This window comes from Solea solea, chromosome 3, assembly GCF_958295425.1.
Source record: "Solea solea chromosome 3, fSolSol10.1, whole genome shotgun sequence".
Classification (NCBI taxonomy): domain Eukaryota; kingdom Metazoa; phylum Chordata; class Actinopteri; order Pleuronectiformes; family Soleidae; genus Solea; species Solea solea.
Window position 1 is genome coordinate 11,929,103 of NC_081136.1, and position 17,439 is coordinate 11,946,541.

The window sequence follows — 17,439 nt, forward strand, 5'->3', positions numbered from 1 at the left end:
TCCCGAAGAATAAAAATAAATCAAAAATAATTAAGAAAAAGAGTCAAACATAATAGATCCTGTGTATTTATTTTCTTATGTTTCCACGGGGTTACACAACTTGTTTAAAATCATCTCAAGTGATAAATCAAAGTTTGAGCAGTTACATATGTGAAGGAGTTGAGCACACAGGGTCAGTGATGCCTTGCAAACCTGAATTTAAATGATAAAAATAATCATTTCATCTCAGGTTTGGACATTTAGATTGATGGGTAGAATGTGTGTTTTTAAGTCCTCAATCAATTCATGTGTGAATACCCTCTGAACAAACTCTGAGCTTCCTATGACACAACAAGGAAACCCTGGATGTTATTCGACACACGAGGCACCTTTATTTGTTTATTTCATTTCAACAGTAAGTCAATTCAAAGAGGTTTGCATCAAATAAAGGAAGGACAAGGACATAAGTCATCCAATATTGAAATGAGGCTTAACATAGTTTGTGTAGGATGTCCCCGACACATGGTACAAACGCAAAACACAAACACCAACATGGGAAACCCTGGTGTCGTGTGCAAAAACTGGTGGGCCTTGAATTATTATTTTTGTCTAAAAAAAAGAGCCTTATCTTTAATGTTGTGTTCCTTACATTTGCATTCACATTTAAGTTAGATTGTGTTTGTTTGCACAGTGAAGCAACAGGAATATAATAGTATTTATAAAAGTATTTTTTTTGTAAATGTAAGCCAAATGAAGATTTGAAAAAACATATTGTTATTAATAATACCTTTTAAATATGTCAATTCAAATATACAGTAGTCTGTATCTTTGCAGTAACATTCAAACAAGAGAGTTGCTCCAAAAAAAATGATAAAATAACCAGAATCGTCCTTTAAGAGCACTTGATTTCCCGCCCTGAGCATCTTGAAAAGTGAAGGGAGGGCGGGTGTAGGCGCTGTCCGAGTCAGCCAATCAAGCTCTGCCATGTTGGGACAGCTCAGCCAATGAGAGCCCTCAGTCTGCAGGGAGAAAAAATAAAATGACCCGGAGTGAGGAAATGAAGGAACAATCTGGTGTCATCCAGAACCACATTGACTTTTCTTGCTTTATATATATATATATATATATATATATATATATATATATATATATATATATATATACAAAAGTATATAACAAAGTTGCTGTCACTGTATCTCCAGAAACATGAGAAGCTATCTAATATCACCAGAATAAAAAAATGCATTAATAATACAATCAAAGTCAATGCAAGTCTTTCCTCATAAAACTATAATTATAGACCTGAAGATGTGATGTGAAGCGAACCACACTCATTACTCACTGTAGCAGAAAATATGGAACTATAATATCATTTTATATTCAGAACAAAGAATATATAAACGGTAAACTGATAAACCCACCTGCAGTACCACCAAGGGCCACCAGTAGGCCATGGCCCACACTTTGGAAAGCGCTGGAATAGGCAGTATTGTAAAATAAAATAAAAAAGAGTATACAAATATTTAAATTCGATAAAAAGTGTAGAAGAGCAGTGGCACAGTATTATGATTCTACAGTGCTGCCACTAGGCCTTATTAGGCCTGACTCCAATTTGAATTGTGTGTCTATATGCACAGTATATTTACATATACTGTACATTTTCAAATTTATATATATGTATATATGTATATATATGTTTATATATATATATACATGTATTTACATATATATTCATTATATAACTTGTGGATGGGTAATACAGTTTTAGTGCACTTACCAACATCCAGGAAGCTTTGTCGTTGGGAGTTCGGGGGTGGAGTGGCTCAGTGGTTAAGACCGGTACCCTGTGTGCGAAAGACATCATGGTCGCAATGGTTCGACTCCACTCCTGACTGATTGTACTCAATTCTATTGTAAGTCGCTTTGCATAAAAGCGTTTGCTAAATGACATGTAATGATTTGGTAATTTGTGACATCATGAAGTGCTGAATATATATATAGTTATACTTTCATATGATGACTTTTGGATAAAAGATAAGAAGAATTCTGCATGAGTGAAAAAGGTCGATTAATCGGTCGATTTTAAATCGTTCTATCAGGTGTGACATTGTCATTTTGTATAGTAGTCCCCCCGTATCCCCCCCTCCCTCTCCCCTCCTCCGTGTGATGTCAAACCGCCTCGCGCACTGACTGACTTCCGCCCGGCTCGTGCTCTCCTTCCCCCTGCCGCTGGTGAGCAGCATCAGCCGGCGGAGCAGCAGAAATGACGGGGGAACCCGGCAACAGCAGCAGCAGCAGCAGCGGCTGACTGAGAGCCCACGACATTTTTCAACTCCCCACGTTCACGGAGCAACGTAGACGTCGTGCGAGGCGAAGGAAGAGCCACGGAAAGCGAGAATATGCGCGTTCTTCGATGCGCCGGGATTTGCTACTTTTGCGTGAAGAGGCGGACCCACAGGAGACGAGTTTCAGTATGCTGAGGCTGTCCCCGCTGTTTGTGTACTGTGTGTGGAAGTACACACACTATTTGCTTCCAACTCGCAGGCCCACGTAAAAAGGAATTTAACACGATACTCTTCCTCTGTCGGGGATTTATTTACCACGCTGCAACATTTGAGCTCCCTCCTTTTTTTGGGTTCTGTTTTTGTTTTGGAAGCAGAAGGAAATTCCTTCAGACGTGCTTTAGCCGCCACACATAACACCCTAGCGGTGTCGTCTTCTTATTATTTTCTGCTACTATTTTCTGTTGAAGTACTTTACCCCACGATGAACTCTTATTTAGTGGGGATTTTCCACGCTCCGGTCAGGTTCTGTGTTGTCACACGCCTCTGCTCCAGCTGTTAGCCGCCGGTGCGTTTGCCAACAAGTCTACTGCGGGAATTTTTTTTTTCTTTCCTTAAGTTGCTGCAATTACCAGGTGTCTCTTCAGCTCGTGACACCAGCATTTTACTCTAAAAGGACTCATTTTCAATTAATTTATTTAATTTATAATTATTATCTTTGTTAATTAGGTCTGCACCTGACGTATTGTTGCCCCCCCCCCCCCGAGCCTGTCGGATCCTCACTTCTCAGCAGAGACCACGGATACGAAAGAAAAAGAGAACCCACTCCAGATTTTCACCATGAGTTGCGTCCACAAGGTGCTAAATGTGTTGCTACGTGGACTCGTCATCTATGCGGTACTGGGCTTGGGGTGCACTTACTCGAGTGGGCAACCCACCAGCCCCACCACTGATGCTGCAAATGTAGCCACCACAGGTAAGACATAGCCACCACCAACACCACACTCTTATGTTTTCATAGATTCACGCGTGTCATTCCCTCCTTCCCCTCCCTCCCTAGTCTTCCCCCATTAGTGGCTTCCACGGAGGGGAAATCCCTGCGTGCATAAGGGTTTAAACTGAAAGTGATGCATTTTTACGTCCTCCTCTCCCTCTCCCTCCTGTATATGTTGCCAAGGAATGCGTGACATGACAGGAATGCAGGAAGCACCAGGAAGTATTCACTGTAATGGTTGCACAATGTCTAAATGATGCTAAATAAAATGCATCCTTCATGCTCACAAGTAGCCTTTTGGGGGCAACGTCACATTTGTGCAAGCTGACATCAGGGCAACAAACTCCAGGAGGAGGTGACCGAAATATTGTAATGAGGCGACTTATTTCATGGAATAATTTTTAAATAAAAAACCGATTTAATTGTACAATTAGCTCCAGAAAGGCGTAATAACGTCAGGCGGCTGTCTTCAAGTTAAAGCTGCAGGGAGCAGCTTTTAAATTTAAACAAATGTCCATTGCGTTTAAACCAGTGTTAAATAAGTTCACACAATGCAGATTAAACCGATTAGCTCATCACCACTCTCTGTGTATGGCAGTTTAGCAGTGTTTAGATCTTGTGTCACCTGGCGACATTCCTGCGCCATCCACAGGAACTGATATTTATTTATGATGGTAAAGTCAGGTCCACGAGAAGTTTCAGAAAACCTAGTTGTTCAGCAGTTTGACAATATTAAGATGAGGTCAAATTAATCTCATGTAACCCGCAGTTATGAGTTATTTTATTATAAGATACATTTTGCATCATAAATACATTTATATTGTGAACTATTTATTGTTCCATATCGAAGCAAATACTCAACTTAATATTAAGACCCCTGATATAAAGGGTTCTTTTCCCTGCCCATTCCTGCTCTTCCATTGTATACACACACAAATGCTTCCTCAGTTAGGTCTGACAGTTTTGCTTAATAAAGCCCAATTTAAGATGGAGGGTGCAGCATACAAATAATGTTACATAATATGTTTTAAACCCAGCCAGTATTGAAAAGTACATGATCCCTGAACAAGCTTTTGAACGTGACAGGTGCCTTAATTGAATAGAGTGGCAATTCCACTAAATTATCATACAATGACTATAATTTTGATTCTGATAATTGGGATGTTGAAGCTTTACAACAAATAGTATGGAATATGTACCGTGCAGTAGCCTGAGTGGCTACGCAGCAGGCTTTAACATTTTGTTGACACGTTGATGAAAGTGTGTGTGTGTATATCAGAGCTGCAACTAATGATTATTTTCATAATCGATTAATCTGTCGATTATTTTCTCGATTAATTGATTAATCGTTTGGTCCATAAAATGTCAGAAAACCTTAAAAAATGTTGAACGGTGTTCGTCAAACCAACCAAAATGATTAACTTAATGATTTCTTTGTTATCCAAAGCAAAGAAATGAAGAAAATACTCACATTTAAGAAGCTTAAACAATCGGAAATCTTGTTTTAATCATGAAAAAAGCTTCAAACTGATTATATTGATTATCAAAATAGTGTCGATTAATTTAGTTATCGATTAATAATCGTTTAATTGTTTCAGCTCTAGTACAGTGTATGTAAGCAATGGAGTCTTTAAACACCTTTTCAGTGTACACACATTTGTCATGGTATGAGTAGCGTCTTTTACCTATGCTGCACTTGATGTCTTCTTATTTGTTTCTTTTTTTATTTCCTCATGCTTTCATTCCACGTCCACTCCTGTCACTAACAGACTGTGCAACTGAATGTCAATTTTGGATAAATTAAAGCAATAGTCAGCGCTTCTCTTTCTAGTGATGGAGATGTTCATACATACTGTATATATATATGTGTATATATATATATATTATTTTATTAATGTAGCATTCTTATTTAACAACCTTGCTGGGAGTTTTCTTCTCAAGTACCTGACATTTAGTTTTAAAGATACTTTTCCTGTAAATTGTGATTCTAGTTTCCTGTTGAAAGTTGGAGTTTAATTGTTATGTGTTAGCTGTTTAAGCTCCAGTGTTTAACCTCTGTTCCATGGCTAAAGAGAGGGAGAGTTGCTTCTTAAGTCACATTTAAGGAAAAAAAAAGTGTGGTGGTCACTGTTAAAAAAACAAAACAGTATCAGACTGATATTGGTGTTGGTAGATACTCAAAGCAGTGGTATCCTCATCAGACATTAATTATGTTGGCTGTTGCTCCACATTTGCAGTCTTCATGCTATTGTCTGCCTGTTGTAGCTTCATTTTGTCTGGACAGATAATAGTTATGATCTATCTTTTTGCAGAAATGTCAAATATCATAAGTCCAGTGTTGGGGAAAGGTTCAGGCCAATTTGACATAACGGAAACAAATTCAATTTTACATATCATAACATGTCCATAGTTCTCTGCCTGATCTCATGGTCGTCATCAGAGGATAAAGTTTGTTCACTTTGCCTTGGCAAATTAATATTCAGCAACTGATCTCCATGACAACAGAGCTAACTCCATCTGCTGATGAAGGCCCTGAAATGCTACAGAAAGCCCCACACTGTACCAAGTCCCAAAAGCTCAAACGCATCCCGGTGTTCTTCCACTTACAACTTTGTAATTTGTGTTTGACAAAGTAGCTAGGACGAAGTAAACATTATGTAAAAATTAGTATTCATATCCTACAAAGCCCCCTGATGAGTCATTTAAAACAGTTATTTCATAAATGTACTTTTGCACTGTGGACATGTGCATGTGTGCTTTGTGCTGGCAGAAGTGACAGAACACACAGTTCTGCAGTTGAAAGCCTAAATGAAAGTCTGGGGGCTCATCGATATATTCATGTTCGTCTAACACATCCACCGCAGCGGCAGAAGGTAATCAACCTCTTCCCAGACAACAGTTAAGCATTCATGACTGTCTGTTAACAAGTGCTAAGCAGCTCCTGAAAATAAACTGCTGTTATTGAATAATAAGGCAAACACAACACTTGGCCTTTCCCACAGCAGCAGCAGCAGCAGCAGCGGCAGCACACCAGCATGAAAATGAGCCAAGGGACGATGTCATCCCTCACTGCCTGCAAACAATGAAAGGCTACTTGATACAGAGATAGTGGTGACTTAATACAGTGTCAGTAAACATGACCACAGTGTTGCCTATTTCCAAGGCATCTCCCTGCAGAGGTCAGCAGCCTTTTCACTGACACGGAAAACACATGAAAACACACGTGTTCATGCTGCTCCTGAATATGCTGTGTTTCTTTTAAGGATAAACATCACTTAAGTGACTCAATGGCCTTAACATTCATTTTAAGGTGTTATGAGTGATAAGTGTTCCAACAAATCTTAAAATCGGGACAGCAAGACTGTATAATCTGAGAAGAATTAATGCATTGAGGTCGACTGATATTGATAACCCTAACCCAGACAATACAAATAAAGTCAGCTAAATATTAATTACATGAAACTAGTAGTCAAAAAACAAAACAAAGCAAGTTTTAGAGACTTGAAAAGGCAAATATCAGCCTGAATAATTGGTCTACCTCTAGCTAGTCTACCTCTAAGTAATAGACATTCATTGTTTTTGTCTGCACTTGCAGTTTTGAGCTCATTATTATTAGTTTTTTTACTTATATGAGCTGCACCCTCTGTAAATCTAGTTGAGAGTTCTGGTCTTTTTTGTTTGACCATGAAATGAGATTCGTCATTCAGCTGCCTATTTGACTGCGATCATTCAGCTCAGCTGCTGTTGCACAGCAACTCCACAGGCATTGTTTATATCACGTGCCAGCCGACGGTGCTAAAACTGCCCATTGGGCAATGCAGCCATATTAGATTAGTTCCTGATCTCTTTTGACTTGCCTAACTGGGCAAGACTCTCATTTTAATAATATCTTCCCAGAAGGGATGCAGTGATTATAGATTTTGATGGTATGATCACTGTGTTTATTATATGGCATTTCTATTTTATAACACTACCAACACCAGATTCAATGTCACTTTGGAGGGCATTAGGTGCAATTCTTCTTTTGCTGCTTTTGGTTTACATTGTGCTGATAAAACAACTCTCAACTCGCTGATTTCCTTTCATTACCAACTCAGTGTTCCATTAAGCAATTTTAGCTAATGTAGATGGTAGATGGTGTAGTTCTGCGGCTGTCAGCTATGATGCTGAAGTGTGGTTCAGTAGATATTTCTGTTTACTGGTTGTACCTGCAGTACAGTTCCTCACTGTCCTGCTGTTGTTCATTGAAAAATACTGCACTCGAATCTTTATTTTGATAGTGGGACCAGAACACTTGGTGTAGTCTTTAGTGTTAAATAACTGACTTTTTTTAATGAAGGTAAAATTTGAAATCTGTTGTTGCATCACCACTTCCTAGTTTCAGGACTGCGTGTCCAGAGATTCTAATCCATACATCATCGTTGGGGCTGGTATAGTTGTATGGTGATTAGCATGGAATTGTTCTTAGTTCTAATCCAGGTTCGGTTGAGGACCTTTCTGTTTGGAGTTCTAATTTTCTCCTCGGTGTGCTTGAAGGTTTTCTCTCCTACTTCCACAGTCCAAAGACATTCAGCAGAAATAAATGTCTCTTTCTTTTGAAAAATCCTGTTTGAATGAATATTCGTGACCTGCCATTAATTTAAGATATTCACATTCCTCTGTTGGACCGTGTGGTCATTACTTCAGATAGCCTGATGTGCGACTAGGGTGTATATTTTGAAGGGACCAAATTGAACTGAATTCCGGATTAAAAAGTGATAGCCCTAACATGCTTTATGTTGCCCCAGTAATTTGCTGGGATTTGATCCAGCTTCCACCGCTTCTTTCAGAATACACTGTATTGATATTGAATGTGGGTGTATGGACATCACTTTTTGCACTTTGCATTTGCACCCTAGTGTGTATGAAGTAATACTACCATTTCTAGTCATTTAAAAAAAACAAAAAACTTATTTATTTTTTTTATTTACTCCCACTCCTGTAGCTGTGTGCTGTGCAATTTTAACAAGCAGTTCACCCACAGGATCAATAAAATAGTTTTGATGTTCTGAATGTGAATGTAAAAGTATTAGTTCACTGACGTCTTTGCTCTCCCACGTTCTCACTACTCTTACGGTTTCTTCTCATTTTAGCTTAAAGCAAAACTCGACTTTATCAGGTATCGCATCAGTAATAGATGGATTGTGCAAACATCTTGCACCTTACGTTTTTGGTGGGGACCCAGGTTGGTGTCGTTGAAGCAGTTAAGGGTTCAAAGCTGTACAAACATGCTGTGAGCAGTTCCAGGGGATGAGACTAGAGGGGGTTGGCTTTAACATTTGGCTGCTCATACAGTTCCCTTGTAATTTAGAGGCTTCAAAGGACCATGTCAGAGTTAAAGAGGGGCTGGAATTTTAGTTTCTGAAATAAAGCAGGGCATGGTGGTGGAGGATGTTTAGATCAGAGCACAATTTATCCAATGTGAGCAGTCACCTGAGTCGTTTCTCTTTTCTACTAGGTTTGGATATAAAAAAAAAGTAAAACAAAATATTTAAAATACGTCTTTATACAGTTATATCATTATCATTCATATTTGCTAACCCAAGCCAGTTCTTAAGTGAGGTCGAGGAAAGGTACGACGGTGTTAAGTTATTATTTTTCAGTCAGAGTTAAAATAACCCCGTTTTTGTCAACAGCAACAAACACTTGTTTTTTAGTTGGTGCTGAGCTCCTTGTTTACTTGCATATGTATGAGGTTCATTATGAGCCTAATTCTTATGTAAATCTGTGCTTTTATGTGATGATCTGCACATCCTGCAGAGAATAAGTAAGTAACAAGTAAAGGAGGGTTGAATGAGGTGATGTGAGGTGATGTGAACGTGGTGGTCTCCTGTTTTAATTATGTTGTGTATTTTGCTTGTTTAGCATTGTAACAAACAACGTTCTTCCTTCTGGCTGCAGCATGTAGTTCTCTGCCTGAATGGTAAGTGAGTAGAGGTTTGCCAATATGGGCTTTTCTTTGGCCGATGCTGATCTTTTGACGTCAGTGTAGCTGATGATGATTATTTTATTTTCTTTGTTTTTTCATAACAAATGATTAACAAACTGGTTATCTTGAGCAGCGATTATGGTCTGTCACGTACCTGCATGTTGTGTTTGATCTGCAGTGCACTTTAAATAGAATTAAATAAAATGAATAAGCACTATGTTAAATACATGAAACTAATGATCAAAAATGTTTTAATTTGTCTGAAACCTTTGGATTAGAATCTAAAAAAGAATCCAAAAAAAAAAATCAAAAACACTTTACACTATATGCTTTATATGACTCACAGATAAAGATAGATAAAAGTGTCTATACTATAAAGTGTCATTCGTCTCCAGTTGGGAATTTGTTTGTGGCCGGGCCTTTTTTTTTTTTCTGTGTTGTCTGAGACTTTGAGCAAGTTTTAGATTTGCAAACAGTGTCAGTGTGTACTCAGTAGTGTCCGGCTTCTGTTGCACAACAGCTCAACAGGCAAAGCCCATTTCCTTCTCTGACTAGAACATACTGTACTGGAGGATAAATAATTAAATGTAATTATGACTTTGTGTTTAAGACGTGAAAACCGCTATCTTTACAACTATGAGAACTAAACACATCCAATTTTTCACATTTTATTACATAAGACTACACTAATACTAATCTATGTTTTTTTTATTGATTGAATGGATTAATCAAATTATTTGTAAAGTAGAAGATGGCTTTAAGTGATGAGCAAGGAAAAAATAGATAGATATATATCCTCTGTAACATTTTGTGTGATGTTACAACATTTTGTAACAATTTTAGTTATGAACATAATTTAGGAATTGCAACTATTAATCTATTATTTATAGATTGCTAAATTAATTGCCAGCAATTTTGATTAGATAAGTAATTAGTTTAAAAGTGAATATTCTCTGGGTTCTTTGTTCCGCACAACAAAATCATTTAAACAAAATCATTTTTAGGTGGTGGACAATTTAGAACGAAATTGTTTCAAGGTTTGAGACATTTTATGGCCCCAACAACTAATTGATGATTTGAGAAAATAATTTGACAGATTAATCAATTATGAATCTAATTGTTATTTTTTTTTGTAATGTCAGTGTTTGTGTAATGTTTATGTTAAAAATGTGTGCAAATACTGTCATTTGTTTCAATATTTCGTAAATGTTATGGATACAAACAATTGCGTTAAAGTACGAGCAGAAGACTCCAGGCAATTGTTTTGTCTATTCCCTTTATGTTAACTTTTATTTTCTTTCCTTAGTTGCCCTAGCTTGGCTCATTCCATCTCTTGTTTCTGTGATTATATTTCTGTAGCAGTGTTACAGCACCACACACAGGCCTGGCATATATAGTACTGTACAACATCACGAGTCATTTCTATGTGTATGATGAAGACATTTCTTGAAATGATGAGTGCATGTGGAGTGCACACTGTTTCCTGTTTATCCTTCACTGTCTCTGTCAAATAAATGCAGCCACACGCATGTTTACAGTTTGGTCTGTTGTCCTAACCCTGCTTGGAGGCAGTATTAATATACTGCCTCCAAGGAAAACTCAGTCTCCCAAAGGAGAGCATGGGGTCCGGTTGTATATCTTTAATAACCTCAGATGATAAGCCGGTGTTGCGTCGCTATCCCCACTGACCTCATTCAGTTTCCTTGACAGATTTCCCCAAAAGTGGACAGCTGCTGTCTGTCTCGAACAGGGGCTTTATGAGTGTGATCCAACCCTAATGAGCTCTGCCACCTAACGTACTGACCCCCTTCAGTGTATTTATAAAGCCGCAGGTGAAAAGTTTCCATTTTTCCGTTGTATGCAGCTGCTAACCCAGTTTTGACATTGATGCAGCGGTTCAAAGCTGTCAGTGTCTGGCACCAGTAGCTTGGCTAATCAGGGAGAGAATGGAGCTTTAGTTTAACAGTTTACTCCTCTGTACCCACCGTCACCGGCCATGGCTGAGAGAGGACATGGGATTTAAAGTGCTGCTTGCATAGTGACAGTGTAGACGAATCCGGCAAAGTACCAGAAGCTAGTAGAAGAAGTACAAGCCGCCATTGCTGCGATGGCGTCTGCCTCCAGTATACGCGTGATTGAATGGGAGCTGTCATAAGAAGTGTACAATTCTACTTTTACCTGTACTTTTTTTATGCAGCATTAATTTTGACAACAATGTCTAGGAAGTCGGGAATAACCTGCACAATTCTCGGCTGTGCCAACAGCAGTGGGAAACTTCAAATTTGGATAAAAAATTAATGCAAAGTACACAAACCTTTACCTCATGAAGGGTGCCCCTGTCTGCGGCCGTATGGTCTAAATGGATTCCCTGGGCGTGCAGAGGACCACGATGTTTGCCAGAAGTTGATCGAACATATTAACAGAGGGGACTTTGTTCCCAACAGCAACAGCACGATAACTTTTGGTTAACACTCGTCAATCTCACAATGAATAGCATGCGGCTGCCTAGCTTAACACTTCGCTTAGCTAACTCCCTTTAGATGCCTCTATCAAGGCTGCCGTGGTCGCACAGAGTAAATTAACTCAATGTGGTGTTATTGAACTTTTGACGTAAGTTGCTCTAACTTGACCACAATGTAAACACCAAGTAGCTGTGTTAATCAGTTATGGAGATAAATAATTACAACTATTCACATTATTGTAATTCATTGTGGAGTGCTTGTACTTTTGGGAGTTTTTCTTAAGTCTGTAATTTTACATTACATTGTCATGCTTAGTTACTTTTAAAATCATAATTTGTTACTGAGTAGGCCTACAATTTGAATTAATATCCAGACCTCTCGCTGCAAAACGCTAAAATAATTATTCGGCAATTTGATTTATAACTACTTTGATTTGAATGATCATGTATCTTGGCATCCTCAAGGACAAAGTGGCGCAACGGCACCACTGCTGAAGAGAAATTCTTGGGGGAAACGCTGCATAATGTCAGTAGCTTGGAACTTGTAATGAAAGACGTCTTTGTTTTACAATCTCGAATCGCCAATACACAGCAGACAACACTGGCTGTAACACAGTACACTGATTCACTCATGCAGAAAGCACAGTCTGAGTAAGAGATGTAGGTCACTGTGCTCAGCTGTGCAGCGTTTCCTGCTGCGAGTTGTCTACAGTAGCAGAACTGTCGGCCCTCCCCCAGCATAGGAGGGGAGGGAGGGCTATTGTTGTCCCCCCCTGCCGCACTTAAAGGTGTTGATCCCCTCAACTGGTAGTGCATGGACCATTGGATATTAAGGCCTTTGTGACACACAAGCTGATTTACATGATAATTGGCAGAAAAATAAAGCCTTTTGCAGTTTTTGTTCAAGTTTAACATACTCGGGTACAAACACTGATACTGACAGAAGGTACGTGTTATTGTTACTTTTTTAAAGGAGAAATGCAAATAAAGAGTTGTTTTCACTCGTACTTGAATGTGAAAACCTGTTGCCTTTGTGTGATTTAATTAGATGAAAAATAAAATGTTTGGTTTTTGAAGGCCACCTTTCTGACATTATACACTGCTAGTTGCAAGAACTGCTGTGACTGTTTACCCAAACCATAAAAATAAATCCTCTCTTTCAACTTCCAACACTTTCAGAATAAAGGCTTGACACAGCGGAATCCTTTTTATGAGGGCGGGATCCCACTGCGTTAATACTCGCACCTTAACACAGGAAGGAGCCAATGCCATGCCCTTCATAGAGGCCTAAAATTGTCTCCATGTCGTTCTTCTCTCACGGTGCCCGCCATTTCCAGCTTAATCTCATGATTGTATTTGCAGGAGCATTAGTTTCCTCAGTGCTACAGGTGAAATCACAAATCTTATTTTCTATAAGCTTCCATGAAATTGAATCCTGAAATATGCTACTGCTGTAATCCAGTTACATTCTACATAGTCATGTTTAACGATAAGCACAAAATTGATCTCCCAGAGCTGTTAGTCAAGATTTGTTTACAGTTGACTCTTCAATGAATTTAAGGCAAATATATCTATATATGTTTGAGAGAACTTAAAAGTTAGAGTTGAAGGTGAGGTGAAGCCCCCTCTATTTTCAGGGACTTTCCCTTGGCATTGGGGCACGTGATGTGGTGGTCTGGGCAAGCGGGGCAAGGAGCGGTGTGGATTTCTTTGGTATGCTGTCCCCGCTCATGTCTGTCTCCACCAACATCCATGCTCTGACCTGTGCTCGTAACAAACTAATTTACAAGTAATTTACAGCTAATTCAGGCAGACACAGGGGCAACTCAATGTAATTAATGACATAATTGATAAAGTAGCATATACATAGATCTAAAAAAAGAAATAACAACTCCTTTTGAAACTCTTGATGCTTGTGAGAGCTTTCCTTTAAATTTGAGACTTAATTTAAACCTGCATTCATTGGTATTTTTGTATTAACACAAGGAAAGGGGTCACTCATAAGGACAAAGTACGTTTTCCTTAGCTTCCATGGAAAGTCACTATGTTTACATCATACTACAAAAAAGGTATTATCTAGTTATTATTTTTGTCTGTCTAAATCCGCACTTTAAAAATATATGTAAACACGTTAGCCCGACCAAAATGGCGTCCTCCCCAGAGCTGCCCGAGGACAATGCATTCATTATTCATTAGTTACAATTCAAGGATTTGTAACTAATTAATGAATGCAATGTCACAAAAATGAAAAATCTGGAACGGACAGGCACGTAAAACCACCATCAAATCATATTGAACGGCCCGAACAAATTAATTGGATTGTGATGCATCAATCACCTGTATCCCTCTTTGTGTACTAATCGCGCATGTTCAGAAGACAACGGCAGAGCTTATGCTATCTTGCTAAATCCAACGAGACAGTTGCAGCAACGTTATGGCAGAGAAGGTGTTGGTCACAAATGAAAGATGACGGTTTTTTTTCAGGGTGTGAATAGGATTTTAAACAATACAGTGAAAAATTCTCCAGAAAATGATCTCCCACCCTTACACCCAAATGATTTCCTTCTGTGAATATATTTTTATTAATTATATTTCATTATTTAAATTGTTCTCTAGTAAGTTGCTTGTAAGATTCAAGTTACAGTGACTGTTTTTTGTTTTTGGTTTACCCATCTGGCTTGTGTTTTGTTACAATTATTTATTTTTATTTGTAACATGGTCACAGGACATGGGGAAATATACCAAAACATAGTGTTCACAAGTGCGGTGGGAAAGTCTTAACCCCTAGCTTTTCTTCCTTGAGGCCACATCACGGACGCTGAATCTTAGTCCTCCTTGGAGTTGCCCAATATGTATCTCCTGTGCACTGATATTCTTTTATAGATTATGTATGTATAAATATGTATTTGTTTTCATAGTTAGTCAGATGGCAGCCGTGCAGATGACAACTGCGGTCACTGTTGATTTGTAACTTTTAAAGTCTGGCGTGTGATCTTTGTCTCTTTCTCTCTCCGCCTAGCCCTGCCTGTGTCAATAGACATAATAGCTGTTAATATTATATACACAAGAGTCAGAGAGCAAGACGGCTTATAGAGCTGCCGCTTTTCTTCTTTCTTTATTCTCTTCTCCTACTTTTTCCTCCTTGGGTCGACCTCATATTGTACATCACCACATCTCGTGTTCTGGATTGTTACTAAAACATTCCAGGGACGCCTAGGTGCAAGGAGCGTCTCCTTTTCTGGAAGTTTTGAGATGAGATTTGGTGGGCTTCCACACGTTTCGCTCTAGTTGTCTTTTGCTATCCTGTGGCCTTAGTAGAAGATTTCTGGTGCCCTTGAATGGGGTTTGGTTGAATTAGGTTTCAGTAAATTTACAGGTCCAAGGCAAACAGCTGCCTTTATACATAACTAAAAATTTTTTGTTTTTTTCTTCTCATTTTGGTCCAGCATTTTCTTGTATTTTCTTGCAGCAGTAGCTCAAGTAGGCAAAGCTAAAAAAAACACTGTCTTTTGTGCTTAGTGTATTTATTTTGTTGTTAGCAGGATCAGCTCAATATAACAGTAAAATTGTTTGTGCATGTTATGAACCACTGTGCCATTCACTCAAGATGATTTGATTTGATTTTAGAAATATGGCTCATAGGTTATTGTCAATGGGAAATAAAAACACAATTATTGCATTTATCAATTGCAATAATTGCAGAATCTCAATACTAATCTAATCGGCACCCAAGTAGCGTGATACAGACGAATCATAACAAAAGTATAGCGTCCCAGCCCTCATGACTACTCGTGATCGTAAAACACAATCACGCGGAGAGACTTTGGAGAGCTGCAGCAGAGCCAACATGACTCAACTCTTTGGAAACTCACATTAGTTTTACATTGCTACGATTACCTGAGAAGATCCACCTCGGCATTATTGCCTATTGTTTGCGTAATTTGTTGTTGACAATCATCAGTTTGCAACAGAGATAATTCCCTTTAAGGCAGATTAGGTCTAGTTAAGACATGTTAATGTCTGGGACCTGGATGTGTGTGTGTGTGAGCGCGTGCGTGCGTTTTTGGGCGTGTGTATGTTTGAATGAGGAAGAACCTGAGGAACTGGTTAAAGGCAAAGATTTAGATTATGGTTAGTTTAAGGTTGAGGTTAAGGATGTCCAAATGAATAGAAGTCAGTGCAGTGTTTTAAGAATAGCTTCTCAAAGCTGTGTGTCTGTGTGTGCGGCTTTGCAGTTTGTGACTTTGTTTTAATCATGCATTAAAACTGTTGGGGAATTTGGGAATTATGCATCTTGCACTACTGTTGTGTTTGCTTATTGATGATTGCAACTTGCCTATAAGGCCCACTGGTACACTGCAAAGTTAGAAATCTCACTCGTCTGGACAGCAGTGTCACAAAGAACACCTCAAGTTTGACAGTATGGGTAAACCAGATTTTGGTAAATTTTTCTTTTTAAAGATGCATGACTTGTGTTGTGTTGCTGTTGTAAAAGCGCTGTTTTGGATGAGGAATAACACTCTTCTTAACCCTTTTCATGCTGAAATGATTGGCTTTACCCAGGTTTATACAAACATCAATCAGAGCTGAAGCCGATTTAAAAACATGGTTTGCAGAATCATTTCACAGTGGGGAAGAAAATGCGGATTTAACACATCCCGTCAAATACACATTTGAAATTAAGTTTAAACTGGTCATGGTGAAAGCAAAGCTTACAGGGGACCAATCTTATTAAATGTAAATGTTTTTTCTATTGCTATTACACTGCAATCTGTTTACTGAATCAAATTTAAGCCAATAAGTTGTCTACTACTTCACATTTACCGCAGTTGCAAGTAAAACCAGAAAGGTTTGTATTTGAATTTACGCATGTGACTTTGTCCATTTTAACAGCTTGTTCAAACTGAGAGTAGCACAAACACTTTCTGTATCCTGTTCCTTCCTCTTCACCTAACTATCCCACTCTCTCTTACTCTCGCTGCACAAGCTGGTGGCATTTGTAGGCAGCTAATGATATTTGTGTCTTATTAATGGCTGCTGATGAGCTGAAATGGTAGACTCTCCAGAAGCTTTATTTACTTGCCTTTAATACTGACCCGTCAGCTTGACTTATGACACCATATGGGCACTGGTTACAGAGGGGGACACTGGTGCACACTGACATTGCAATCCTCTTCCCTCTCCACACTTTCACATCATTTTGATCGTCTTATTGATGTATTGAATGCAACTGCAACAGGACATAATGATGAAATTTGTTAGAATACACTTATCCTCTCATTTATCATTCACATTGTAAATTCATGCATTGTAAACATTTGAAAGCTGATAGGGGTTTGGCGCAGTGCCAGTGAATATAACGCACTGCTGACATGGCTGATACGCAGTGGTAATATACTGTAAAGAGAAAGGTGTACCGGGTGCACTGTGCTGTACAGAATAGCTAAAGAGCCGAGTGACATTCAAGCAGGCCGTCTTGTAAATGTTGTCGTTACATGACAGCAGCGGGCTTCAATGGCCAGTCTTGTCTGGCATCTTCTGTGTTACAGTAATAGAACGAAAAGGGCTTTTCTCCAGGAAGTTTAAAGGTGAAATTGACTTTCCAAATTTTTACTGACGAAAATGGCTTGGCTTTGAATAAAGGTGGAGTTTTGTGTGCAGACTAATAAAGGTTTCAGCGATGTCCCTTTGAGGCCTAACAACAGGGTCCTCTTTACACATGACAAAAATGCGTTCCTCATTTAATGAAGTAGTT

The 17,439-nt window shown here is 38.7% G+C and overlaps 1 protein-coding gene and 1 long non-coding RNA gene across 4 annotated transcripts in view; one reads left to right on the forward strand and one right to left on the reverse strand.

Moving 5' to 3' along the window:
- Positions 1 to 348: 348 nt before the first annotated feature.
- On the reverse strand, positions 349 to 1,934 carry LOC131456763 (uncharacterized). Its single transcript, XR_009239928.1, has 2 exons — positions 1,757 to 1,934; positions 349 to 998 (listed from the first exon to the last, which is right to left on the reverse strand). It is a non-coding gene; the product is annotated as an uncharacterized LOC131456763 (long non-coding RNA).
- Positions 1,935 to 2,168: 234 nt separating this feature from the next.
- The window catches only part of stim2b (stromal interaction molecule 2b), a 38,145-nt gene continuing 22,874 nt past the window's right edge, over positions 2,169 to 17,439 (forward strand). For 2 of the 3 annotated variants that reach the window (XM_058625379.1, XM_058625381.1), the window contains exon 1: positions 2,169 to 3,237. In XM_058625379.1, coding sequence (XP_058481362.1) covers positions 3,102 to 3,237 — 136 coding nt within the window. In that variant the 5' untranslated portion in view covers positions 2,169 to 3,101. The remainder of the gene's footprint in view (positions 3,238 to 17,439) is intronic. The other variant, XM_058625380.1, reaches the window with a different exon arrangement.